Source organism: Perca fluviatilis, chromosome 13 (genome assembly GCF_010015445.1).
Source record: "Perca fluviatilis chromosome 13, GENO_Pfluv_1.0, whole genome shotgun sequence".
Taxonomy (NCBI): domain Eukaryota; kingdom Metazoa; phylum Chordata; class Actinopteri; order Perciformes; family Percidae; genus Perca; species Perca fluviatilis.
This window is the reverse complement of record NC_053124.1, coordinates 20,652,796-20,679,407: the sequence shown is the minus strand read 5'-3', so window position 1 is coordinate 20,679,407 and position 26,612 is coordinate 20,652,796. Positions and strand designations below refer to the sequence as shown.

The following is a 26,612-nucleotide window of genomic DNA, read 5'->3' as shown; positions in this document are numbered from 1 at the left end:
AATCCAATACTAAATCTAACTTTGACTATTCAGTTAATTAATAGGTAGTTACACACATTTTTATCTGGATCAACTTATAAAATGTATGGGACCCATTTTATGCATCTTATTGTGACATTTCCTCACCATCGTGAAAACCAGCATTGTGATTCATATTTACTGATTTAACTTGTTGAAAGTTGAAAACTGTATAAAAGTATACAGTTTTCATATAAAGTATAAAAGGGGGTCTGGATGCCACTGTAGATGTGCAGAAAAAAAAAAAACTGCCTTTTTTGCCTGGAAAAACTAAGTTGCTGGTAGTAAATGGCCAGTGTGGTGTGTCTGTTATGTCACCTGAAGACTTATGGGTCAAGAGGCCAACAATGTGGCTCAGGTCTATTTTTGTGGTGATACAAAGCGTGATCAAGAAATATCCTGCCATGCTAATGTAACACTAGCAAAGGTTATAGTGGAGAGGAGATGAGAGGACTCTGCTATGTGTTGTGTCGGCTAGCATTGCAGCCATTAATAGCCCAGTCATCCTAGTGTTTATTTTTAGCACAGCTGGCTAATAGGCTAGCTAGTTAGCAGTCTAAGTGGCCCAAATACACACTGCAGTCAGTTGGTTCACACCCAGAGCAGTTAGCACAACACAGTTAGCTAGCTAACCTATTTTGCTTTCAAAAGAAAAAAACATCACCGACTTAGTTTCCCTGAGTCTGTTTTGGTCCTTTAGCTAGTTAACAAGGTTCTTGCTACATTTTATTTCCACAAGCTACTATAGGTTTCAGACAAAAGCAAAACATAGCATCTCTGTGCTAAAGTAGCATGAAGCCCCTGTCAAGACAGGTTGAAGGTGACCAGAGCTTTATAAAAAAGATTATTAGTTTGAGAGCAACAGCAGGCTGTCCTGTTTGTGCAGGACAAACGCACAACACATACACACTGTTATTTGAATCCATAGCCTGCAGATCCTGTCTAGACACTTGATGTCAATGTAGTTTCTAGTGTCTCATACATTCAGTATCATTTTTCAATCTGCTGACCCAGAAGCTTTTCTTTTTCTCACAACTAGCATGCTAACAGAGAGTGATTAGAGAGACCTAATGTAAAAACGCTGTGTTAACTCCTGCAGTTTGAAGCTGGGTACAGTGAGGTTTTGACACGTTGACAACAGCCTTGGCCAATTTCTACACAAGTCATGTTACTGGCAGTGTGTCACCCTCACCACATAACCACACAAACACAGGACTGTAACTCAAAGCTCATTTGTGCCCCCTCTGACAACAGTACCCCCTACCCAACATCACATTACTGCACCGCCCACCTGCTTCCTGTCTCTCTGACCCAGGGGGCCTGCCCACTTTTAGAGGGACTGTGTATGTATCATGTACCCAGGCTCTGCACTCTTTGCTCACATCTTACCTGACAAACTAAACCTACTGGGTAACTTGGTGAGGATCTAGCTCAGAACCTTGCCCACTCAAAATATATATTCTGTAAGCACATAATGTAATCTGAACTGCTGCCCTGGTTAAAAAAAAGCAATGCAATTGATCTCAGCTGTTATTCTGTCTGTAATGGAGTGGAATGGAGTGACCCCAAACTTTTCTCGACAGTTGTAGAAAGAAGTGGCTGCTCTTTAATGCAATATCTACATTGCCCATAATCAGCAAACATGCATCCAATGTTCCAAAGGCACATTCTGTTTACTAATCTGATATCATTTTAAAAGGCTAACTGAGAAAACATTGGAGAACCCTTTTACAATTATGGAAACACATAATGTAATCTGAAAACTGCTGCCCTGGTTAAAAAAAAAAATAATAATAAAAATAATATACACACACACACACACACACACACACACACACACACACACACACACACACACACACACACACACACACACACACACACACACACACACACACACACACACACACACACACACACACACACACACACACACACACACACACACACACACACACACACACACACACATTTCTTGAAGCTGCACTTATGGCTCTTTGTAGTTTTGCTTATTTAAAGATAATGTATTTCCACTTACTAATTGTTGTCTAGAGTTTGCACCTTCATGGTTGAAAGCACTTAATTGGAAGTTGCTTTGGATAAAAGTCAGCTAAATGACATGACATGTAGTGTGTGTGTGTGTGTGTGTGTGTGTGTGTGTGTGTGTGTGTGTGGGGGGTGTGTTTTAAAGACTGAAGAGTCTCTGTCCTCGAGTCGCACTATCTTAGTAAAAGAAAGGAAAATCCAGAAGACTAAACGTCTATTTAGCTACATTTCTTCTCACCCACACAAGCAAACTTTAAAACCACATCCTTTGCTTGCCAACAAAGATGTCTCTGGTTTCTCTGGTAAATGATTTTACTTAAAGTAGCTATATGTAACTTTTAAATGAAACTGGAATTTCTTATATCTCACCTTACAGCTACCTAATGCTTTAATCCACAACCTAATGCTTTAATCCACAACCTATCAGCAAGCCAAACAGGAGATAGAAAAAAAAATAAATAAATAAAAATAAAAGAACATGCAATGAGGAGATATAGGTCTATTTGATTTATCTCACCCTTTGTGGGTGTTTTTTTTTTCTTCTTTTCAGCCACACTGATGGCTGAAAAGACAAACCCAAGCAGAAAACAGAAATATAACCCTGGTCAGTTCAAACCTCACACATAAAAACCCCTCCGCCACATGAACCGACTTAAAGCAGCTCAACACTAACGTATCGATAAATGCAGGCATTTTCATGATGTAACAAACATCATTGTTTCACACAACCAGCTTGTTTGGCAAAAAGTCAAACAAAAATATTCTTGCCTGTGCAGACCTGTTCAGGATCTCACAAGACCAAGATTTAGCCCAGCCCACAATGGAAACGGAACACACACACACACACACACACACACACACACACACACACACACACACACACACACACACACACACACACACACACACACACACACACACACACACACACACACACACACACACACACACACACACTTTTGGGTATTGATCCAATTATCGGTACCCAAAACAAGTCTTCCTATAGGTAGTAATAGGTAGTATGAGTATGTACAGATCCGTACACTCCTAATGCTCAGCAGAGTACTGAACTGAAACCTTAAAAATATGTTGTCTAACTACATTTCAAGCAATCTGGGAGTCCAAGTTGTACAACAATGTACAACAATCAAAAAGTAGTAGCATCTACAACTTAAACAGAAATGGTCTGTCTAGTCTAGTGACCAGCTTTCATGTTAGAGTCTATACAACATTATTCCAAACAATGTTTTCATCTGCAGCATCCACAACATGATGTTATGATCAAATCTGGCAGCCGGCAGGCTGTGCTGACTCATAATCACGCTGGACTTTACCAAAAACTTCACCAAGACTCAGAAAGAAATAACTTTTGCTGAGAACATTTTCATAAACATAAAACAAAACTTGGTGCTTACGGATAGAAAGTACAAAAACTGATTCTGATGAACCGGTTGTTTTATATAATAAGAGAGAGAGAGTTAAAGAGAAACCCGTTTCACAGTACCTCGTTAGACAAATGACACACCAACATAGTTGTTCCAGTATGTAGTCAAATAATGCTTCTTTACCTGATATGCAATACTGAGTTGTAGAATAAAGTAGCAGTTTGTATATAGTGTTACAGGTTAGAGTTACTTCTGTGATACCTTACTACCGGTTTGTCTGTATAGTAATCAAGTAAGAAAATAATTAAACTTAGCACAAAGAGTAAGGAAATTTGTGTTTGGTAGATTATTTCTCTGTGGTAACAATGCTTTTTGGCAATAAATCTTATAACGTTGGAAAGCCTGTTTAGTTCCCTTTCAAAAGGTGCCCCATTTGTAAGGAACATGCATTTGTGGGATGAGCAGCAGCACTGAGTATGTGGGTTACGCCCATGAAAAATCTTCTCTCCCAATGCCAAACAGTTTATTTTGCCATTGACTCGTTTGGTGTTTGGTGGATTGGATGATTGGAGTTTGAAGAAACAAGACATATTGGCAATTGAACAATTTATTCATTTCACAAACAGGAGCCTCAGTAGCGTATGGAAGAACCATACACAGCCACAACAGCCTGGCACCTCCTCCTCATGCTGGTCACCAGCCTGGTCACACACTGCTGTGGGATGGCATCCCATTCTTCAACCAGCAGTCCTGACCTCAACCCCATTGAACACTTGTAGGATCAGCTTGGGCATGCTGTTCGTGCCAGAGTGACCAACACAACCACGTTGGCTGACTTGCGACAAATGCTGGTTGAAGAATAGGATGCCATCCCACAGCAGTGTGTGACCAGGCTGGTGACCAGCATGAGGAGGAGGTGCCAGGCTGTTGTGGCTGTGTATGGTTCTTCCACACGCTACTAAGGCTCCTGTTTGTTAAATGAATACACTGTTCAATTGCCAATAGGTCTTGTTTCTTCAAACTTCAAACTTTGGTGGATTGAATCATCCAATCCACCAAACGAGTCAATGGCAGAATAAGCTGTTTGGCATTGGCAGAGAAGATTTGGCAAATTTTTCATGGGCGCAACCCACATACTCAGCGCTGCTGCTCATCCCACAAATGCATGTTCCTTACAAATGGTGAACCATTTGAAAGGGAACTATAATCTAACACAAATTTCCTTACTTTTTGTAACAAGTTTAGTTGAAATCATCAGTTTTTAAATGATCATTTTTTTCCCATATTACTTGGTCTGATCAAATCTGCTTACTCCCCACCAAATAACATTTCTGAAACATTTTATACACGGCTCAAATAAATAGATCTTAATAAAAGCATTCACCTGGCCAATTAAGGCACACAGAATTACAAAAAGATCTTACATATGAAGTGTGATCCAATTACAAGAGACTAGGAAGTGCTTCTTGCTGCAGACCAGTTTTTAAAATGTTAGTTTGGGCTTTTTTTCCCCCGAAGCATTCCAAGACATACAGTCAAAATGTCAAATGCTTCATACACCGCCTTTGAGACGACCACATCAAAACATTAACAAAACGCTAAAACTCATCAACATGCCATGTCGGATATGTAACGCATACCATACACCAACAGTTAACACAGTGACACAGCAAATAAAAGAGAGAGATAAGGGTGTGGGTGGGGTGAAGACCTAAAGTCAACCAAAAGCGCTCTACACAAACGTCTGGCATCCAGTCAGCTCTCTGGTAATTTAATTGGAAAGCAGGACATCAGTTTGTCCTGGGACAGGATGAGTCAGTGAAGATGGGAACAGTGACTGGACAAAATCCAAAAAGCTGGAGAGAAGTATCATTATTTCATTTAAGACTGACATTTCTACTGTAGGATAAAATGACTTTAAAAAAACTCTTGGAAAGAGAAAACTTTAAATGACTGAAAATTTGGCTCAAAGTGCATATGTTTCACAACCTCTCAATGATGCAGTATTAAAATGAACTACAGTCAGCAGAGGCCAAAAAGCTCCAAAGTGTGGTGGTGAGGCCAAATTTGTTTATGTTGTCTGAGCTCACCTGACCATTACCAGAACTTTTGGTGCATTTTTGTAGTTTAAAATTGCAATGGGAAAGATTTTAAGAGCTCTGCATAGACATTAGGCTGCTGGTCCAAATATCTAAATACTACTTGCATTACTTTTTTGAAAGGTCTGTGCTGGTTTTTCAAGTCTTGGAGGTGAACAGAATTGTTTCTTCACAAGTGATAACACTGGTGCTGAAGTACTACTTAATGGACATTGTTGGAGACAGTATTACTGCTGCCCAAGGTCAAGAATTACTGTAATTGTAAACGGTTTCTGAAATGCACCGGTGATACATTTGCTTGCTTTTTCTCAAAAGTTTAATGCATCTTTGCACAAACATGTCTTTCTTGTGACTATAAGTGAGGAATTTAAACCACCTGGAATAAACTACAGAATTGAAAAGGCTTCTGGGTGCGACACTGGAGCTCAAGCCAGAAATGGAAACAAGATACCAATAAGAAAGACGGGAGAAGAAAGGAACAGCCAAAAAAAAAAAAAAAAGAGAACCCCAATACAGAGTGGAGGAGAGCTGACAGGAGAGCAAGCAAACTAAGTGGAAGGTCTCTATTCTTAGAATATTCTTATAGTTTGATTTAAAAACAAAAAAACTTTTCAGTTAATATTTTAATTAAAGGATACACTTGTTTTTGTTTTCTAACGTCTCAGTTCATGAGTGAAAGAATGATCCGATCTCACGTAGGTATGTACTTAAAATAACCTACTTGGTATTGTCGCTACTCCAGTACATATTTATTGTGTCACATGTACATGGTAAACTTACTGTTCTAGTTGTGTGTGTGTGTGTGTGTGTGTGTGTGTGTGTGTGTGTGTGTGTGTGTGTGTGTGTGTGTGTGTGTGTGTGTGTGTGTGTGTGTGTGTGTGTTGTTGTGTTGGTGTGAGAGAGAGAAAGAGAGAGATCTGGTAGAGATAAGGGGGGCTATTGTTGGCATTGATGTAAGTGAGATGACAAACACACACACGCATAACACAGTCTTGCTCTCAGATCAGAGGTGGGAAAACATACTCACTCTTTTCAGGTTTGTGTATTAAAACTTTACACCAGTAGGAAGTCGGTTATCTACAGACAGGATCAGGATACAAAACCAGATCAGCGGTGTGTGGGTGTGTGACAGAGAAAGGCAAAGAAGGTGAGAGAGCGCAAAAGTACGACATTGTTGGGAGGCAGTACCTAAATCAGATTTGGCAAAATGGTGGGTTTTCAAACAAAAAGAAGAGCTATGTTTCAATTCACTTCAACTTCTGCCAAAAAGATTTAGTAGTATTAGCCAATCCAATATGTGCAAGAGCTTATTTCTTTCAATAGTTGTTTATTTTGAAGATTTTGTTTTGCATTGTGGCCTTCATCAGACCGTTCTGCCAGTAGTGAGTGAGTGAGGACTAAAACCAGGGACGTGGAGTTTGCATGATAAGTGTCTTTCAATCTCTTTAAACCAGGATACTTGTTTTTAGGAACCTGCGAGTTGCATCGGCTCCCACTGAGACACTCAAGCTTCGTCGTGTGGTGTGGAAACCATTAACTAAACAGATCTGGAGTCGCAGTGAACATACTGGTGTAGGCTGATAACACCGTATTCAACAGCAGTCTTACAAAATGCCAAAGTCAATTTGGATATTGTAGTGCGTTTTGTGTGTTTAAGCCGCAATTCAACCTCTAAAACAACCATTTTTAAAGTACAAGTCCCACACAAAATTATTTATATTTCAGTTGTATTTCACTTGTGCATCATGACTGTAGAGTGTGTTTGTGTGTGTTTTGTTGGATAGATGAGACTGGTAGGTATCTCTGTTAGAACAGTGTGTGCAATTACATGTAGAGAACATGTAGTTAAGATCCTTATGAGTTGGGATATAAGGAAGCATACTAAGACATAATTTACATGTTCATGGAAATATGATCCAGTTCTGCATGCAAAGTATCAAAATATGTATGCAAATATGTATGTGGGTAAATGATCAAAAGCCTTTCCTTGTGAATGTATGTATATGGCGGTGTGTGCTCTGCTTGCACAAGATCTGTGCAAATGTATGTTTAAGTTCATGACTGTGTGTGTGTTCATGTGACTGTCTGCTCGTGACCAGTTGGGTCTGGCTACATTTCGGTGGGTAATAACCTGATGCTGACTCAGCACCAGTTGATAGTCAGCAAACTTTTCTTCAAGAGGAAGTCAACTGCTTTCACTTCAGCTGAACCGGCCGTTCTCAAGTATGCAACCTGAAACTGCAACTGAAAAGACTGCATTGCAACGTGTAGAAGCAAGAGGCTGACACAAAGAGACAGAAAGAGGTGTGAACACTATGGATGTATTAGTGTGTGCAAATCCTTTCAGGTCGATCCCAACCAGATCACCACATACTGCATATCTATTCCATATTGCTCTCCTCGTGCTGGTTGTGGTTGGGGAATAGAAAACACATTAGACTTGAAAGAAAATAGAGGAATAACATCTGTTGGCCATTTACATCTCTCTTTGTGACTTTTGTTTTTGTGCAGATTTACTAAAAAAACAGCAAAAAATGACGTACACAAGGAGGACTTTTAAATGCAGTGTTAAGAGTAAATAAAATAAGTGGGTGTTATCTCCTAAGTGTTTGTGCATGTGAGACTTACCAAAAGGCCTTAAAAGCTTCATTAATTGAGACGTTGACGTTTTAGTCCAGACTGCAATTTTAAGCCCTGCAGTCGTACCTGAACACACACAAAAACAACGAGTTAAGCATATAAATACAGTGCACACAGACACACAGTAAGTCAGATTATACTGTATATTTAGACCAATACAGCACCAAACACCACAGCAACATCCATTCTTATTCTCTCATGCACACACGCATTGACATAAATCTGGAGCTGCCAATAAACCAGAACACACACAAACAAAAACTCTCTCTCCTACCATTCTGCCTTAGCACCAGTAATTTGATGGAGCTGCAGCTGTCCAACACAAATATATTTAAACAACATTGTACGCTAAAACACAGAAATGTGTGTAGAATCCTTCAAACATATAACTTATAGAAACAGTACATAAATAGTATCAACTGGATGTACATTAAAAGGTTCCTGTAAGGTAAATAAAACATGACTTATAAATGTGTAGGAGCTCTGTAGTTGATTTAACACTGACATTTATATAACAATCTGCAGAGTTATATTCTGGATGAATCAATGAATCGCTTGCTTCCCAAGTGTGCAAGGTGACATCTTGATATTGCTTGTTTTGTTCGACCAACAGCCTAAAACCCAAATATATTCAATTTACAATCATAAAACCCTAAGAAAATCAGCAAATATTTACAATTGAGACCAGAATTGTTTTTGGTACATTTGCTTAAGAAACTACTTCAATGATAAATCGATTTATAAAATGATCACTGACTAATTTTCTTTCGATTGATCGACTAATCTATGCCCTAACAAAAGTCATTTAGCATTTTTTATATTAACGTCTAATCTGCAGCTGTGGCACCAACACCCACAACTGTTGTCATTTAAACGCACCAACAGCCACTGGTAAGGAAAAAAACACAGATGAATAGTTGATTACAAAAGCAGGATATTTGTTTAATTGTTAATCGGTAAGCCAATAATCCTAAAATACCTTTCGGTTTGATCGCACTGTCAGGTGTGTGAGTCAGTAAACTGTAAAGTGCGCCTTACAAAAGATGCAGTGAAGGAAACGAAGCTCATTCTAATGTCCAAACTGCAACCCTGAGCCTCTTCTGTTTTGTTAAACCTTCTTTACATTTTAACACCATTTAGAAATCCTCATTATTTATAAACACTTCATCATTAGAGCAACCTAATTATGCAACCTGACCTGTTCCGGGCTGTCTGCTCCCTCAGCCTCTCCTCTCTTTTTGTTTTTGACACAGGCCTACACAAACTACTGTAAATGCCTCCCTCTCCTCCCCCCGCCCCCCTCCTCCTGTCTCTGCAGCAGCAACCTGAGATGCTGAGTATTCTGCTCGCCGGAGCCCAACAACCTCGGCTACAAAATGTTTAATATCCGTCCCCTCTCTTCGCCGGTGTTTTAACCGGACACCGAGCTCACCTCGCCGGGTTGTGTCAGCCGCTGGCTCCGTGTTTTTGTCCGCTCAGCGGTCGGACAGTCTCTCGGCTCTGCGGCGGCGGTTTTTGTTGCATAGGTTGTCCGCTACTCCTGCCTGCAACTGAAGCCAGGGCTTTAAATACGCCTTTAAAGGAATATCTGTCGGAAGAAGAGACGTAGCACTGACTTCCGCCAACGTCACGGTATTTTGCATAAAAGGGGCGGAGCTGCGGCGTTGGTACACAAAGAAGCGGAGTGGCTGAATTTTTAAAGGTGAATACCGTAAACAATATTCAGTTACAGAAAGTCACTATGTAGCCTACTAACTCAACTACACGTTTTAGGTAATTGCACTTTACTTGAGTAAGTAAGTAGGCTAAGTAAAGTTTATTTGTATAGCACCTTTCACAGATACAAATTGTGCTTGTGCAAAGTGCTTCACAATAAAATGTATTATAATATAATACAACAAATTAAAATACAAGAACATTTAAATACAAATAGAAAACATAACAAACAACCATATCCATTGTATGCTACTTTATTCTTCTACTTCACTTCACAGAGGAACATGATATTTTCAGTGTTGGGGAAGCTACTTTGAAAGCATAACTTTACAAACTAATTACTTAACACTGGAAGAAGCTGAACTATAGCAAAGCTACCCTATGGATTAATCTGGTTTGGTTAACTAAATCCATTTAGAAAAGGTAGTTAATCTACTTTGTAAAAAGACAAAACAAATACCCCACTATTCATGGAAAAGTGCAAGGAATGTCATGGCTTGGTTTTGTGTACAATGTCCATCAGTCAGCAGGGCCGGCTCTGTCAGTCACTGCTTTCCAGAAACTAGTGTCCAGCTGGGGGGTATTACACTAAGCAGGATTACCCAGTAAACTAGGTAACTAAAATAGCATGCAGCAACTTCTCTAAACATTTGTTATTAAATAGCAATAAGCAATTCTAAGTCTAATTTGACACCTAATATATTCAGTGAACTGACATTCCAGCTTATACCCCTGAGACCTCAACCTGTCCTAAATAAAAGTGGCTTTCTGACTTCACAGCAGTCAGGATTGTCAAAGGGGGTTCAATTACAATAGAGAGGCCATGGTAATGAAAACCAAACAAAAAACATAGATTTTAAAGCTTTATTGCGTCACCTTTTTATAACGTCTGTTACAGTCAAGCCATTGCCATATGAGTTGATACAAAGCTAATTAAAACTATCAGCTCCACAAAACTCTCTCTGTATTTCTCAGTATGGCTATGTTCAGAAAATGGTGTCGTCCGGTGTCTTTCGCGCCCAGAAAATCGAGCGAAGATAACTCTTCTGAAGAGTCCATCATGTTTTTCTAATCCTCCGTGTCCTCCTTGGCTACTAGCAGAGGTTAAATTGGGCCCGAGCACAGCTCCGCCTCCTCAGGTCCACAAGACACCCTGCCGGAGCTCAGCTCCATCTCCTTCAGCATCAAACATTTTGCCAGGGTTTCAGCCCCGAATGTTTTGAGTGTACCCGAATGTATTTTGAAAAGTTGACTGACAAATATGAAACCGGATGTCGTTTAGTGTCCACTCTCGCTGTAAAAGCTGCGCAGTTTAAGGTTTATGGATGTGCTCTGCTGTCGACATGCTGCGGCAGATGTTTCGTGTTTGTGCTCCGTGCATTTCTGCCATAAGTTTCGGGTTTCCACCTCCGATGTAGAGCAGCGTGCAGCCACTTCCCTAAACGTTTCAAACGGGGCTCTGTGTCTGTCAGAAGGTCTGAGATCTACCGTATCAGCAGAGCGATCACGTAATGCACAGCAGACTACAGTGCAGGTAGATTATTTTCTGAAATAAAGTGACTTTATTCTCGTAATTGCTCGTAATTATAAACTTTATTTTTTTCACAAAATATCACGACTCCTCCAAATCTCAGAGAACACAGATGGGATGAGTTATATTTTGAATGTGCACAAAGTTTTGGACATGAGCAGAAATCTTGCTCAAACATCTGAAATATTACAGTCCAGAGGTTTATTAATGAATTAAATGAGGTAAATAATTGTCATGCACATTTACAGAGGTTACTTCCCCAACAAAATATGCAAAAGAGGGAAGAATAAATGATGCCTAAGCTACATGTGTGCTGACTCAGATATAATTAGAAAAGTCGATCTAAATGAGAATAAATAGATGAAAGCAATACAGAATGCCTTACTGCAATATTTTCCATTATGTTTTTATATTTGGATTGTAATGTTTCCCTTTACATAAAGATATTTCAGGCATATTTATTCAGAAAAGGGTAGTAGAAATAGGTGCATTAAAATTCACCAAAATGCAGGAAATGAAGTGTTTAATGCTAAAAATTATGGGGGTGGACCCCCAGACCCCCACATCATAAGTCAACACACAAATCTGGAAGCAAAACCTTGGCCTTTGGGTTGCCATGCCAGTTATGATTACGTTATGATGACCAAATGTTGGTGCCATCTAACAAACTGGAAGCTAAAATGAACATACACTGGCTATTAACAACCTGGGCAAGCCAATCACTGTTAAAAAGGCTATAATAGTGGTTTCTGATTCTCTTAAATCAACATAATTTTCTTGTTTAAAAAGATTTTTACATATTTCCCAACCAATATTTGTTGACATTTTGTTGATGTTCAATTTCATACATTTTCCAAGGGTGAAATCCATTGCCTGCCTGTTAACATTAGCCTATAAAAGGTAAAAAAATAATAATAAAGTAAGTGAATTGTAAAGTATTTCTCTTTGTTTGAATAACTAATCAACCCTACCTTAATACTGGAAAAGAGCCCCTTTGGTGTAAAAACACATTAAGTCATTTTACGGCGCGATTTTGAATGATGACCATTCCCCGTAAATAAGGTCTCCCCCTCCCTACAAAAGCCAATTTAACCACTGGCTACTAGCAACTGCGTGGAGAAGAGGTGGGGTTGGTGTGCGATCACGGAAGGCTTGTATCATGTGGATGCACCGACAGGTTCGTTGTCATTACTTAGAATTCCTCATGAGGGAGACAGAAACTACGCACTATAGCTTTAAGGCCTAAAATTGTCCGTAGATTCAGTAGTGAAATGCACAAGAAATGGCAGAAAATTAATCTAATGAATCCCTTGAATCCCTTTGCAAATATGAATGTAGTTAAACTACCAGCAAGCTACCGTAAAATGTAGTTATACTACTAGTTTAATTACATGTACACTACTCCCCAAAACTGCTTGTACATAGGTAAATTATCTTTTTTTCCACCATTGATTTATTTTTTAAATCCTTGTGTTTTGTTGACATTGGCTTTACTTCCTCACTGTTTGGGGGTCTCACAGCCCCCAATGGTGTACTGTATGTGTAATGAACAGGTAACCCCTCCTTTAAGAACTGACTTATTGGGTTTTGGGAAGGATAGTGCTGCATGAAAAGTACTGTTAATGACGGCCACAGGCAAAACAGACCCAAAACAAAACATTTGAGTTAAATAAGGAATGGATTTTACAGAATAATGTCCATTTGTGTCATTATAACACTTATTGTATTACACAATCTCCAACTAGTAAAATATAGTATGTGTATTATTTTCAGATCAGTGAACAAAATCACATGCATATATCCACGGCCTTTCTTTCTTCTACTTTAATTTATTTCAGCCTTTCTGTTCACTAAAATGAAATCAAGACTGGGCCGGATTAACCCTCTCCAGGGGACCCCGGCCGGGACAGAAAATTAGCTGCAGGCCCCTAGTTTCTTCCACTTTCTGTGCATTTTGTATGTATTAGTTAGAAATAGAATTAGTTTGTGCTAACTTAATCAAGCACAAATCCGAAATAATAAAAGCCTTCAAACTAGATTTTTCAATGACAGTTTGTCACTTTGTCTAACTAAAACATAGTTAGCTGTTACAGTGCTAATTACGTTTTTTTCTTTGTGCCATTGTACTGCAGAACACTGTGCCTCTGTTGACTAGAGTTACTGTTTCTTTCAACACTTAAAGTTGCGGCACAAACAGCAATTGTGTTTGTTTTTTTAAATGTAGCTCTTGCTTCCTAAATTAACATTTATGGATTAAAAGGAAACTGATTAAAAGCTGCAGGAGACACAGAAACCAACTTATCTCCCGCTGCAGCCGAAACATGAGTGGACCTGCACGGTGAGAGATTAAAAGCTGCTTATGGCTTTATGTAACACAACAATCTCCAGCACACACATACATTACATATACAGATTTACCCAATCAAACTGCACAGAACTACACATCCACACATACAGTATTTAAAGGACTGAAGGGGAGTTTCAGTTAGGCTTCGAAGTAAAAACATCTTGAACGGCACCACAGGGAGGTCAAAGGTGCTTTACGCAGAGCAGCGGCCCTGCAGGGATTCTGTGTTTTGCTTAGGGACACCTGAGCAAGGTGGATGCAGTCTGTTCTAGCTTTATGTTAAATCGTTCTTATCACTCTGCCACTCTGCTGCACAAGCAGAGGAGTCAAATAGCTTCCGTGTTTGCTGTGGAGCTATGGCTTTACATTGTAAAGCTGCAATGAATAGTTGATTATTGAAAAGTCAACTGACAGAACATTGTTTGTAACTGGTGCAAGCTTCCATACACATCAGTGTAACTTATATGTAGTAGTTCAATGGACTTAACTTAGCCTAGAAATCTAGACGCACCCTAGCAACAGCAAATGTAATTTGCAGCCAGGGGGTCTCCATTGCTGGAAAAACCAAACTCTGGCCGGGCCAATCACATTGTGTATAGAGTCGGTGGGCGGGCTTATGGCTGCTGCTGAATCTGCTTTGGCCGCGACTCTGGAAGACTTGGAGTTAAAAGTCCCATGGCATGAAAATTTCACTTTATGAGGTTTTTACATTAATATGAGTTCCCCCAGCCTGCCTATGGTCCCCCAGTGGCTAGAAATGGTGATAGGTGTAAACCGAGCCCTGGGTATCCTGCTCTGCCTTTGAGAAAATGAAAGCTCAGATGGGCCGATCTGGAATCTCCTCCTTATGAGGTCATAAGGAGCAAGGTTACCTCCCCTTTCTCTGCTTTGCCCGCCCAGAGAATTTGGCCCGCCCATGAGAAAGAGAGAGAGACATCATGGCTTGCAAACGAGCAAATTGGAAGTTGGTCAAGGCCACACCCTCCACCTTGCCCCCCCTCTCTTCTCTTCAATAGCATTTAAAGCTATAGACACAGAAATGGCTCGTCCTAAGGAAAGCTCATTGTGGGACTGGCTCTAGTGGCTGTAATTCTGCACCAAGGCTGAATTTCGGGAAAGAGACTTCAGATACAGTATTAGGGGACCACTAAGGCCTATATAAAAGCATCCAAAGAGCAGCATGTCATGGGACCTTTAAGCTTATCTTTGAGAAAAGAACAAAGAACGGCACTGAAGTAATTCGTAAAAAAGGAAGATGTGTTCGGAGTTTTGCCGAACGGATAAGGCAAAAGTTTAATCTATCAACTAGCTCTGTTACCTTCTTCGCTGCTCTGCCTGGTTGTAAAGCTATCCTATTGCGTGCAGAGAGAATTTGAAAGACAACCGTTTATCCCGCCCCTCGGATTGAGCTCTGTCAATGGAGAGTTCCCAGACCCAACATCTTGATGTGGGTCTGGCTTGTCAGGCTAGACTTTACGGTGTTTAAGTAGAAAAACCAAATTTTTATTGCAAAATTTTTACTGGGTAAATTATTGCAGTACATATTCAGTTTACGGAAATATTACTCCAGTAGCTAGAACACTAGATATAGAAAATGGTCCCCACCTGAACAGAGCTGGTTAAATCTGCCTTTTTCCTTTCACTCTCCTCAAGCTTGGAACAAGCTGCAAGGAATACTTAACTCAGAATCTTTACCCTTACCTTAACATGTATAAAATTATTTTAAAGTCAGTTTTTACAGAACAATGTATTGCTTTTAACAGCTGCCATTATTTGCCATGATTCTTTCATCCTCTGATTCCTGTATGTTTGTGTCTGTTGTTGTCTTTTGGTATCTTTTGTGTGACGTTTGTACTAAACTTTACATTTTTCTGCCCATCTTGACTCCCTGGCAAAAGAGATGTTGTATCTCAATAGGATCTTTCTGGTTAAATAAAGGATTTAAAAAAATGGCAGCTCCGTTGTTGCAAATTTGAGGATTTGCTGATTTTCTTTGTAAATAAAAACTACTAAAATAGTTTTGGGGTTTGGACTGGGTAATTAATGGGTAATTTGTCATTATTTTCTAACATTTTATAGACAAAGTGGTTAATATCACACAAAAAAAAGAAAATAATTGAGAGATTGACTGATAAAATCAATGGCTGTGTTAGATTGATAGTGTTAATTCTGATCAGTGAAACTGAACTTCAGTCAACTCCAGCAGAAAACTTTAACTTCTCTTGGTATCAAACAGCACCATCTTCTGGTGAACTCTGGGAAGTGCAGAAACATGGGGATAGAGATTAATTTTCAACTGTAAATCAACTAGAGAAAATCATTTGCATACATTATGTAGATCTAATAAATGCATCCCATTTAACTTACATATGACTATTGTATTGTAAACCGTTGCATAGAGCGGGGATTCCCAACCCCTTTGGTTTGTGATTCCTTGAAGTGAAGCAGTATCTGCTCATGAGCCTTCCCACACAGTTGCGTTATGTCTTTTCTCTTATTTTCCCTCTGCGAACCCCAGGTTGGGAAACCACAGGCACAGAGAATGAATTGAAAGTTGCTCTGGTTGAAAATAAAGACAAACTGAAGACATCTATTCTAAAATGTGTATTTAATTTGTTCACTGTTGGTTATATGTTAGAAATCTTGTCAACGTTCTGGATATATACAGTTTCATATGAAGTCTTATAAAAAGTCAGTGAAGACAATAATTATACATCAACGGTTGAGTTGTTTGCATTGTCACCAGTTTAGTTTACAAAAGGAATGTATTTTATGTTCACTTTCACAAGTTACACAGAGTGTATAAATACATGACGATAAATTGAACCTTTGGATGAACCTCAAGTGACACGAACCAAAATGATCCCACTTGTAATGTTACAATTATGTTTACAATTTTTTTGTTAAACAGGAATAAACAGATGTGTGTCTGAGGGTTCAAGAGTCACAGAAATAATGTTTTGGAGAGAAAAACGGGATGTGACGATAGAAAACGTGAAAGTAAGAAAACTTCAAAGTGAAAAAGAAACAAGTCTCTTCTGTTTCACTTAGTTAATACAAATAACACTATTGTAAGAATTACTAGTTAGAAATCCATATAAAATGCACAGAACACAAATGTTTACAAATTATAAACATATTTTAACATGAGAGGCAATTCATAGCCCATCCTTTTCACTTACAATTATAAATAACTATTCTCTCATACTGTATATAAAAACATTATGCCTTTACTCATTTAAACCAACTACGCTGTAATACAGGTAAAACGAGTCTGTAGGAGAATAAATAGAAAGGAATGTAGAAACTTTGTTTAACAATGAGGTAAGTATTTGATAAAGAAATACAACAAGAGCGAAACTGTGGGGTTGGAGATTAGATTCCAGATGTCGCAGGACTAAACTTGTTTCTCACGAGCTCTGAAACATATGTCGCTGTAATACATGTCTCAACTAAGCATCGTCTTTCATCATATTTCCCGTCACTCTCTGCGGTTCATATTACAGCGTTACATCCATCAAAATACACATTTTCTTTCCCACATGATGGTGAAATCTCCTATCACAGGAGATGTGTTTTCAGGGTAGTTTGACTCCTTTGAGCTGCAGAAACTCACCTCAAAAACACAGTTGGAGGTGAGGCTCGGTCGCACAATGTTCCCACATAATACAAACATGATCAAACTCAATATTAAACAGGGTACAACATTAAATAATACATTGTATGACAATATCAAAATATAAACCTTCAGAAAAGTAAAGCACTTTGGATTAAAAGAAAATATCCAGTGCTCACTGCTCGTTTTTTCAGTTTTTATCATTTGTCCTTCATTTTCCTGAAAAATAGTGTATTAGTGCTGTTAGTATTTCTAACTGCAAATCACCACTTCATAGCAGACAGGAGAACCTGCTCAGTTGGTGACACTAAAATGTAAACTTGTTGCTTCACATGACTGCCATGTGATCCCTTCATATCTCTGTGATGCAAAAGAAGTCGGAGTTGTGCATTCGATCCGCTTTCCAAACACAGATCTTCACTCCTTTTCGTGCAGATTCTCAAGCTTATTTAGCAGAAAGTCTCAGAGTAGTATTAACAGAGCGATTTAGCGAGTTAAAGGGGAACTACGCTCATTTTCAAAATCCATACATGTTATTCCTATGGTCTAGGACAGTCCAAAAATATCAGTTAGAGAATTTCTCCCATCTAGCGTTGAGATCATATATCGCAATCAACTCTCTCGCACCACACAGTTCAAAGTACGTATTGCAGCTACGGTAGCCTTCACGCTTCAAAAAGCCGTTCTCTTGCTCTTTTCAATATCCTTTTTCTGGGCGAAGAGGAGGACTCCTGTTCCTGAAATTTGGATTTTGAATACGTGTGGTCCTCCATGTTTCCTTCTTCAAACTTGCCGAGGCCGGGAAGCTACGATACCAATTAGCAGCACCTGTGAGTTTATCATGTGACAGCAAAAATGCGAAAGGCGGAGCAGTATGTCCTGTATGTCCCTTACCAGCTAACGTATTTCAAGATGGCGCATGAATATGGAGCGTCTACCCCAGTTCATGCGAATGCAAATGTAACATTTCAAGCCAAAAGGAATACTTGGTATTGATGGTGGAGGTAAATATTCATGAAAAAGGACAAGTTTGTGAATGGGCAACACAGATTTTGATAATGAACAACTAAACACGTTACACACTGGACCTTTAACATGAACAACTCTTTCCCAAATCCAAAAACTTGAGTGCTAAAACTCAAATTTATGATGTCATCAAGTATCAGGTCTGGAACTGCTCCATAGACAATGAATTTGGAAAGATGTTATAGATGACACAGAGCACCCAGGGGAATGTTCTGAGTATATGGGAACATTTTCTGTTCCATTTGGGTATACAAACAGAAAGAATACAAAACATTCTGTGGATCCCCAAAATCAGTCTCTCATTCTATGGAGCAGCTCCAGATTATTTACTTAATGACATTTAGTTTAGAGTTTGGACTTCAATCTATGGTTTCTGGCTTTGAGAGAGTAGCTCAAGTTTCAAAAATATTGACTGAACTTTCCGAGGCCATGGAAATAACTAATTGAAATTATTAATATAGGTGTTGTTCCCCTTTAAGAACTTGTACTCCAACTTTATAATAAATCCATTTCCAGACAGTCAAACGCTCTATTCCACCTTCCAGATGGCGACCTTTCCGTCGTTTTTGCCAGCTCCGCTGAGGACGTACCGATCCTCCGCTGAGCAGAGCGCCGTCACCTTGTCGTTGTGACCGTGAAGCTCCTTCAGGATCTGGTGACGTTCGATGTCCAGGATGTAAATTTTTCCTTTGGTAGAGCTGCGGCCAACACCCCCGACCCACACCTGGAGATACAAAGGGAGGAAGACAGATGTGGAGTTATTTCATGTCACTGCAAGGTTTATAATGTATGTATGTTTATAATTATAATGTATTTATAATGTAGATGCTTTTTTATATATATATATATATATATATATATATATATATATATATATATATATATATATATATATATATATATATATATATATATATATATATATATATATATATGTGTGTGTGTGTGTGTGTGTGTGTGTGTGTGTGTGTGTGTGTGTGTGTGTGTGTGTATTTGTACTGTCCATTAACCTGATTTTTAACTTTGATCACGCAGTTACATCCGCTGCAGTCCTGTAGAGCCACACGGTGATAAGGTTTGGTAGTGTCCTTAATGTGCCAAATACACACTTCTCCTGAATCCACACAAACACTCCACAGCTCCTCCTTCTAACACACACACAAACACATGGAGGATAAAGGGTCACACTTGAAAACACACCCAAAAGACACCAATACAGACAAAGAGAGATATATTTAGTTTACAGCAAAGTGTGTGTGTGTGTGTGTGTGTGTGTGTGTGTGTGTGTGTGTGTGTGTGTGTGTGTGTGTGTGTGTGTGTGTGTGTGTGTGTGTGTGTGTGTGTGTGTGTGGTACCTCAGGTAACAGCAGTATAGAGCTGAATGTAGCTGTGGAATCTCTTTTCTGCTCTGGTAGATTCAGACGATATTTTGTTGAACCATTTCTCCACACCTCCATTATATTGTCCCTGGAGCCTGGAGAGAAGTAAAGAGAGAGAAAGATTTTTCAATTTCACATCTCAGGTTCAACTCAGGTTCACTCATGTTTTAATGCACCAGCAAGAGAGTGTGAAACTTACAGCACCACAGCGTTCCGTTACAGCTGTAGACGGACTGCAGACGGTCACAGGAGAGGTGAATCTGCCTCTTCACCTGAGTGGTTAGTGACACAAAAATCACAATTATGAAGTGAAATTTTTGGTATAAAACAGGAAGAAGGGAGGAGCATTCAGTAGAAGTTGCTCTGAACAGTGCGTTCATCTGACACGGTTGAATGAAAAATGTAATCCTTGAAATTAACCCGTGAACTATCATATAATTTGACCTTTTTGTGAGAGTATATAGCATGCTGTTTTATTTACTACTCTAAAGAGAATTACAAAACAAAGCGTTTGAAACTGACCTGTAGTGTCGCGACGTCCCACACCATGACACTTCCCTCTGCACTGCAGGAGTACGCCACCTTCTGGCTAGAGAACATTTGAACACTTTACATGTCACTCTGATACCAACTTGATTCATACACACACATCTGTCGCAGGGACTAAAGCCTCACTTCAGTGAAGTTAAATACAATTTAATTCAACGGCATGAAAGAGAAAAGGTGTGAAGTTACAACACAGCTTTACGGCTCAAAACTGTGTGTGTGTGTGTGTGTGTGTGTGTGTGTGTTTGTGTGTGTGTTTGACCTGTATTTGTCTGTGTTAAGCGCCAGTCCAGTGACCTCTGCCCTGTGTTCAGTCAGCTGTCTGTTACAGACCATGGCCACCATGCTGATGATATAGATAACCGAATCTTCAGAGCCCATCCAGATCTGGTCTTTATCAACTCCCAGCATGCAGTTCTGAAAACAGAGAGAACATAACATCCGGCCGTCGGCAGATATGAGAGAATTATAGGTTTTAAGACTAAATATGGAAACTTTCGGGGCCAATTTCTTGATGAATAATAGGAAATCCTCTGTTATTTTGAAATGGGGGCCACAGAGAGGCTGTTAAGAGGAGGCAACAAAAGGGCTCACATGTAGTCTACAAGCTTCTTCTAGTATTTATAGCTGCATTTAATGTACTGTACATCAGTGATACTAGTTTCCTTTAGAACAACAAGGTACGTGATTAATAATTAGTCAAAATATAAATTAGTTGATTGACAGAAAAATTAATTGGCAAGTATTTGCGGCTTTTCTTTATCTTATGTGATCGTAAATTGATTACTTTTGGGTTTTGGACTAATGGTCGGACAAACCAAAACATCTAAAAGACGTCATCTTGGGCTTTAAGCAAATGTGACAAACATTTTTCTACAGTGGCCGAGAGAACTCCAAGCACTGCAACTTGGAAAAACACAGAGTACATGTGAAATTGCTTTATCTTTTCTTTAGGTGCAGTGTGTTACGAACTCTTGGCCAACTTTTCTTTTCTCAAGAGTAGCAGGCATGTATGATTGCAAGTAGATTAGGGTATGCACAGTGATAAGCATTATATTGGGTTAAACAGAAAGTGCTGAGAGTTCAGTGTGGAAGGAAATTAATTTATAGCAATAGTTAAGTTCTCCACTAGGTGGTAGCATTGTCTAATAAACTACACTAGCTACTAGTAGTGAACTGAAGCTTCGTGAACCACTGTCTTTATTTTCTGAGCTCACTAGATGGCGCTCGCTGTTCAACAAAGGGTGGAAAAGACACTGAAATGCCATTCCTTTTACCTTTTTCTTTGAACAGCGAGCGCCATCTAGTGAGCTCAGAAAATAAAGACAGTGGTTCGCGAAGCTTCATTTGACCATCACTAGCTACTAGTACTAAAAACACTGTGCTCTAAACACCAGTACATCTTAAAGCTATAGTGCGTAGTTTCTGTCTCCCCCATGAGGAATTGGGTGACAACAACACTGTTGGCACATGATACAAGCCTTCCGTGATCGCGCGCTGCCACCACCCCTCCTCCATGCAGTTGCTGGTAGCCAAGGAGGACACGGAGGATTAAAAAACATGGACTCTTCAGAAGAGGTAATTATCTTCACTTGAGCTTCTGCGCACAAAAGTTTGCCAGAAGACAAAATCTGAGCCATACGGAGAAATACAGAGAGAGTTGTGTGGAGCTGATAGTCTTAATTAGCTTTGTAGCAACTCATTTGGCCATGGCTTGAATGTAACGTTCATTAATATCAAAAAGTTACGCACCTTACATCTCATTTAGGGCTGGGACGATTCGTCGACATAGTCGACGTCATCAACTACGTAAATGCACCGATACAAATAATTTGCGTCGACGCGTCACTAAATCAAATAAATAAATAAAACTCACGTGCAAATTAACTAATGTAATGCAGAACTACTTTAGATACGTGGGTTCTAGGGGCACCTAATCTGTACCTCCGCCTTAGCTCTGAAGCTAGCCGAGCTCCTCCGCCTACATGCAGGTTTTTGTCAGGTCGACGTTCCAGTGAGTGAGTCAGAGTTATGGTGCGTTCTTTTTGTCTTTTAATGGCGACTAGTAGCTCGAGCGTGACGTCACATCCATGTCAAAAAACAAATAACAGCGGGTTGTTGCGTTCTTTTTGTCACACAATACTACGAGTCGGAGAAAAGATGGATTTTTTAACATTTTTAGTAACATTTAGGATTCTATTCACCCAGTTATTGACATATTACACACATATATTTCACAGTTTGATACATGAAAATTACGTTTTGATTAACGTTAACGTTAGGCTACTGCTCTGCTTTCTGCTCAAGACTCGGCTTAAAGCCATTGTTGTCATTTAGCAACCGAGCGTCTCTAGCCAATTTCAGCTGCACAAGCTACAAAATAACTAATTAGGCGGTATTTAACTCATAATAAGACTGTAGCGACATGCCTATAGGTAGCAGTATACAGCGCTATGTGTACGACTTCTTCATTTGGTTACAACAACGACAAAAGTGCTTAAAATTGTAGAAAACCACAATGTTTACTACGTGTGATGCACGACGTAGCCATCTTTGAAAGTGAACTCGGGGTCCTCTGAGTTCAGACGACTTGAAGAGTCGTATATACGACCTCGGTGGCGTTCTTTTTGCAACTTCCGGTTCGTAACTCCGGAAAACGACTCGTAGATCGACATCGGTGGACAAAAAGAACGCACCAATAGCAGCACAAAAGAACGAGTATGGTGAGTGGTGGCTGCAGCCTGGAGCTTCCCGTGTCACGTCCTCTTGTCTAATGCCGTCCCCGCCTCGAAAACTTCGGTCTTCGGGTCCGTTCCAGTAGTAGGCTACAGGCGAGAGAGTGGTGGGGAAGACGAGGACTGCGTGTCGGCGTTGTTCAGCAGTTGTTGGGTATGTGAGTGGAAATACAACTAACATGCTAACATATCAGACGCCATCACCCAGATGTGCCAATCACAGGAACGAGACAAAAAAAAAAAAAACTGTCCAACTTCTCCTCCCTACAGTGCTTAACCAGCCTTTAGATACAAATAATTAAAGTTAAATTGAAGGAAGAAGAGCTTGGATGTTAAACAAGAGCTTATTCATTATTTTACCTACTACTGTTAAAAAAAGCAAATACAGGCTACTCCTTTTGCACTTGCTTGGTTTACTTTAAGTTTTTATTTTTGTATTCCTCCTGAAAGTGACTGTATTTTGTGGTTGGATTGATAGCTACATCTGGCTTCAGGTTGCACTACAAATTCATTTTACTTGAATAGTGCAGTGTTAAACTATTTTAATAATTAGAGATTTGAACCTTATTGAATTTTTTTGTGTGTAAATTGTTAATATTTGAGCAATGGGTAAATAATCACTAATTGAAAAATTAATCGTTAGATTAATCGAAAAATTAATTGTTAGATTAGTCTCAAAATCAAAAAAATAATCGCTAGATTAATCGTTTAAAAAAATTATCGTTTGGGACAGCCCTAATCTCATTACTTACATCATAGTCTGTTTTTACAGATTCAAACTTAACTAACAAAAACACATAGCATCACTCATATTTAAAAATGTTCTATTAGCTCATCCACAAAATGTCAGTTATTTTTCAGTTGCTATCTTAATCACCTGTCATGCTTCAAGTAATTACTGTACAAGTAAGAGCATGATGCAAATGTTTAACACATGACCTAGCAGTGAACAACTGTGTGCAAATGTTAAGAGTGAGCCTAGAGAAAAAATATACACTCATACTGGAACATAAGTTAACATAGTCCATGTGACTGTGACCTGCATGCTTGCAGTAGAGGCCAGTGATTAGCACGGACCCCTAAAACTTCACGCTCATCCTTCACTTCATCTACCCAGAACATTCTCCAAAGAGCTTTAAGGCACTCTACCCAACTTTCACTTCTTTGTATTTTGTTAAGAAAGTCAAAGTTTGCAGAGAAAATGTTTTGGTCTTACGGGGAATCAAAACTATTCTAAACAAACTGTAAACTCCCCAAAACATGTGCTTTGCAAGTCTGAAGATGAAGTGTAGCGTACAGGAATAAACCTGAGGATAACAGTTTTATCTGTATCTGATGTCAGTGGCATGCATTTTCTGCTGATTCTGTCCAGTGATGTGTGAAGAAACAAACAAACATCTCGCTAAGAGAGTTCACTTAAAGTTCCTGGGACTTTTAGTCCCAGATACATCTTTTCAAGAAACTAAAAGATTCCTTCAGCCTATTTTATCTGCGTTCCAACCAAATTTTAAAGACACGTGAAGATTTGGCAAATTTGCGTCCGCTGACGTCTGAAAAAAGCAATAAGAAAACTTAATTTAGACCAGCGATGTCAAACTCAACTTCACTAAGGGCCACACTGGAAAATAAGAATCACATCAAGGGCCAGACATGTATAGTTTATTGACATGCTTGTGTGTGTGTGTGTGTGTGTGTGTGTGTGTGTGTGTGTGTGTGTGTGTGTGTGTGTGTGTGTGTGTGTGTGTTTTTTTACCAGTCTTGCATTCCCAACGTGGCAGGTGTGTGTGAGGGACCAGCTGGAGGCATCAAACACCATCACCTTCCCCATGCTCACAGACACCCATAACTGACCTGAAACACACACACGCAGTATTTATCAGTTATTTGGCAGTCCCTTATCACAAACTTGTGACCTACAGCTGCCAGTGTTTACTATTTCAGGAGGCCAAGAAGGACACGTGAATATCAGCCAACAGTTTGAATGTAAACCCTTCATGTTCAAAACAATTTTTCTGCTGCAGGACTCCACCCAGCCTTCACCTAACGGTCAGATATCCTCCAATGTATTCAGCGCTATTTAAAAGCATCGCTGGCCGAGAGAGAAAAAAAAAAGTTACATCCTGTATTTCTTAGGAGCGAAACAGAGGGACATTGAGGGGAAGGAGAGAGAAAGAGGGAGAGATGGGGTGGGGAGAAAAGTAGGAGTGAGATGGCCATATGCCAGGAATTCAATTCACTGACCTATATACAAACCAGAGAGAGAGAGAGAGAGTCAGAAAGAGGCAGAGAGAGAGGATGTGAATAGCCAGATTTGTTCTTCTCACCAACAGAAATCTGAGAGCTGACTGCTATAGAAGAACTAAACAGTGTCTGTATATGTGGGCATCACTGAGTATGAGTGTGCAAGAGTGTGTTAGTGCTGGGGTCAGTATGCCACCAGCCGGGCATCTAAGTAGCCCCAGATGGTCGACCCACTGAAGGCAATGGCTTTGTAGTTCTTTTCAAGCTGTTCCCTCTCAGTCATCCAGCCACGTAACGCGCCAGTCTGTCTGCCGCAGCATAATAAAGTCAAAGGACTGTATACAAAGGCTAAACAGTAAACAACTATTTTGTTTTAATGTCAAATGTGAAGGCTGGGATTTCCTGATGGGTGACGTATCAAAAGAAAAAAAACGCATAAGTGTCGTAAAGTTTTGGGCTACCAAACAAGCTGCCAGAACCGTTTCACTGCTCCTTGGTGTAATGCTGTACCCGTCTCTGGAACTCTACTGGAGGACTAAATACCATTTTTTCAAAAGATTCTCCCTCATTTGGTGTTTTTATGATGTGAGGGAAAGCACTAACTAACACATTATCATTCAAAATCTCCCATAGGTGTTCAAACATGTTGAAATCTGGTGACACTTTGTGTCTTATGTGGAAGTTTCTGCATTCATTTCTTCACTCATTTCTTCAGGTTTTCCTTTCATTTTTTACTGGACTATATATATTTAATATCAGTATAGCAAGTATATCCATAGGTCATACGTCTCTAAATGAACTCCACTGTTGAACACTCCGTGCCCTTTGGCTCTCGGGGATCAGTTATTTCATGGCTAAATAGATTCTTACCAAATGCATGGTAAGTGTTATTTTCAAAATTATTCAAAAGTAAACTACATTTTCTCTATCTATACATCTACTCCCATACCTTTGTAAATAGCTTTTAAGTCAGTAAAAATGTGTCAGTACATTTTGTTTAAGGCACAGTGCTTTTTTTCATTTTAATATTTCAGTAAATACTAAAATTGTGTATGCTCTTCATCAGCATGGCTTCAAAAACTATTTTTGTAAAATAAAGTATTTATAGGTAGCTTTTCACTACAGGAGAGGAGCAAACTGGCTTCATGTGCTTTCAGCATTTCATTTTGTAAAGCTTTGTTTTCTACATTAAATGATCTTAGTTTTAACTGTGTTCCTATATTATTTTAGATCTGTTATAGCCACTGATAGTTTTACTATGAATACATACTAGGTGAGCTTCTTCTT

General features: G+C 39.4%; 2 protein-coding genes across 5 annotated transcripts in view; both read right to left on the bottom strand.

The window, feature by feature from the left end:
• The window catches only part of LOC120571571 (solute carrier family 45 member 4), a 55,141-nt gene extending 45,373 nt beyond the window's left edge, over positions 1–9,768 (bottom strand). Inside the window, exons 1-2 of one of the 2 annotated variants that reach the window (XM_039820602.1) lie at positions 9,621–9,768; positions 8,177–8,254 (exon numbers count right to left, since the gene is read on the bottom strand). The gene's annotated coding sequence lies outside the window, so the exon portion shown is untranslated. Of the gene's footprint in view, positions 1–8,176; positions 8,255–9,386; positions 9,409–9,620 lie in introns of those variants that run through there. The other variant, XM_039820603.1, reaches the window with a different exon arrangement.
• Positions 9,769–18,380: 8,612 nt separating this feature from the next.
• The window catches only part of dennd3a (DENN/MADD domain containing 3a), a 33,974-nt gene continuing 25,742 nt past the window's right edge, over positions 18,381–26,612 (bottom strand). Inside the window, exons 24-30 of one of the 3 annotated variants that reach the window (XM_039820414.1) lie at positions 24,838–24,935; positions 20,612–20,766; positions 20,326–20,392; positions 20,003–20,075; positions 19,780–19,898; positions 19,435–19,572; positions 18,381–19,148 (exon numbers count right to left, since the gene is read on the bottom strand). In XM_039820414.1, coding sequence (XP_039676348.1) covers positions 18,954–19,148; positions 19,435–19,572; positions 19,780–19,898; positions 20,003–20,075; positions 20,326–20,392; positions 20,612–20,766; positions 24,838–24,935 — 845 coding nt within the window. In that variant the 3' untranslated portion in view covers positions 18,381–18,953. Of the gene's footprint in view, positions 19,149–19,434; positions 19,573–19,779; positions 19,899–20,002; positions 20,076–20,325; positions 20,393–20,611; positions 20,767–22,980; positions 23,175–24,837; positions 24,936–26,612 lie in introns of those variants that run through there. The other 2 variants (XR_005641233.1, XM_039820415.1) reach the window with 2 other exon arrangements.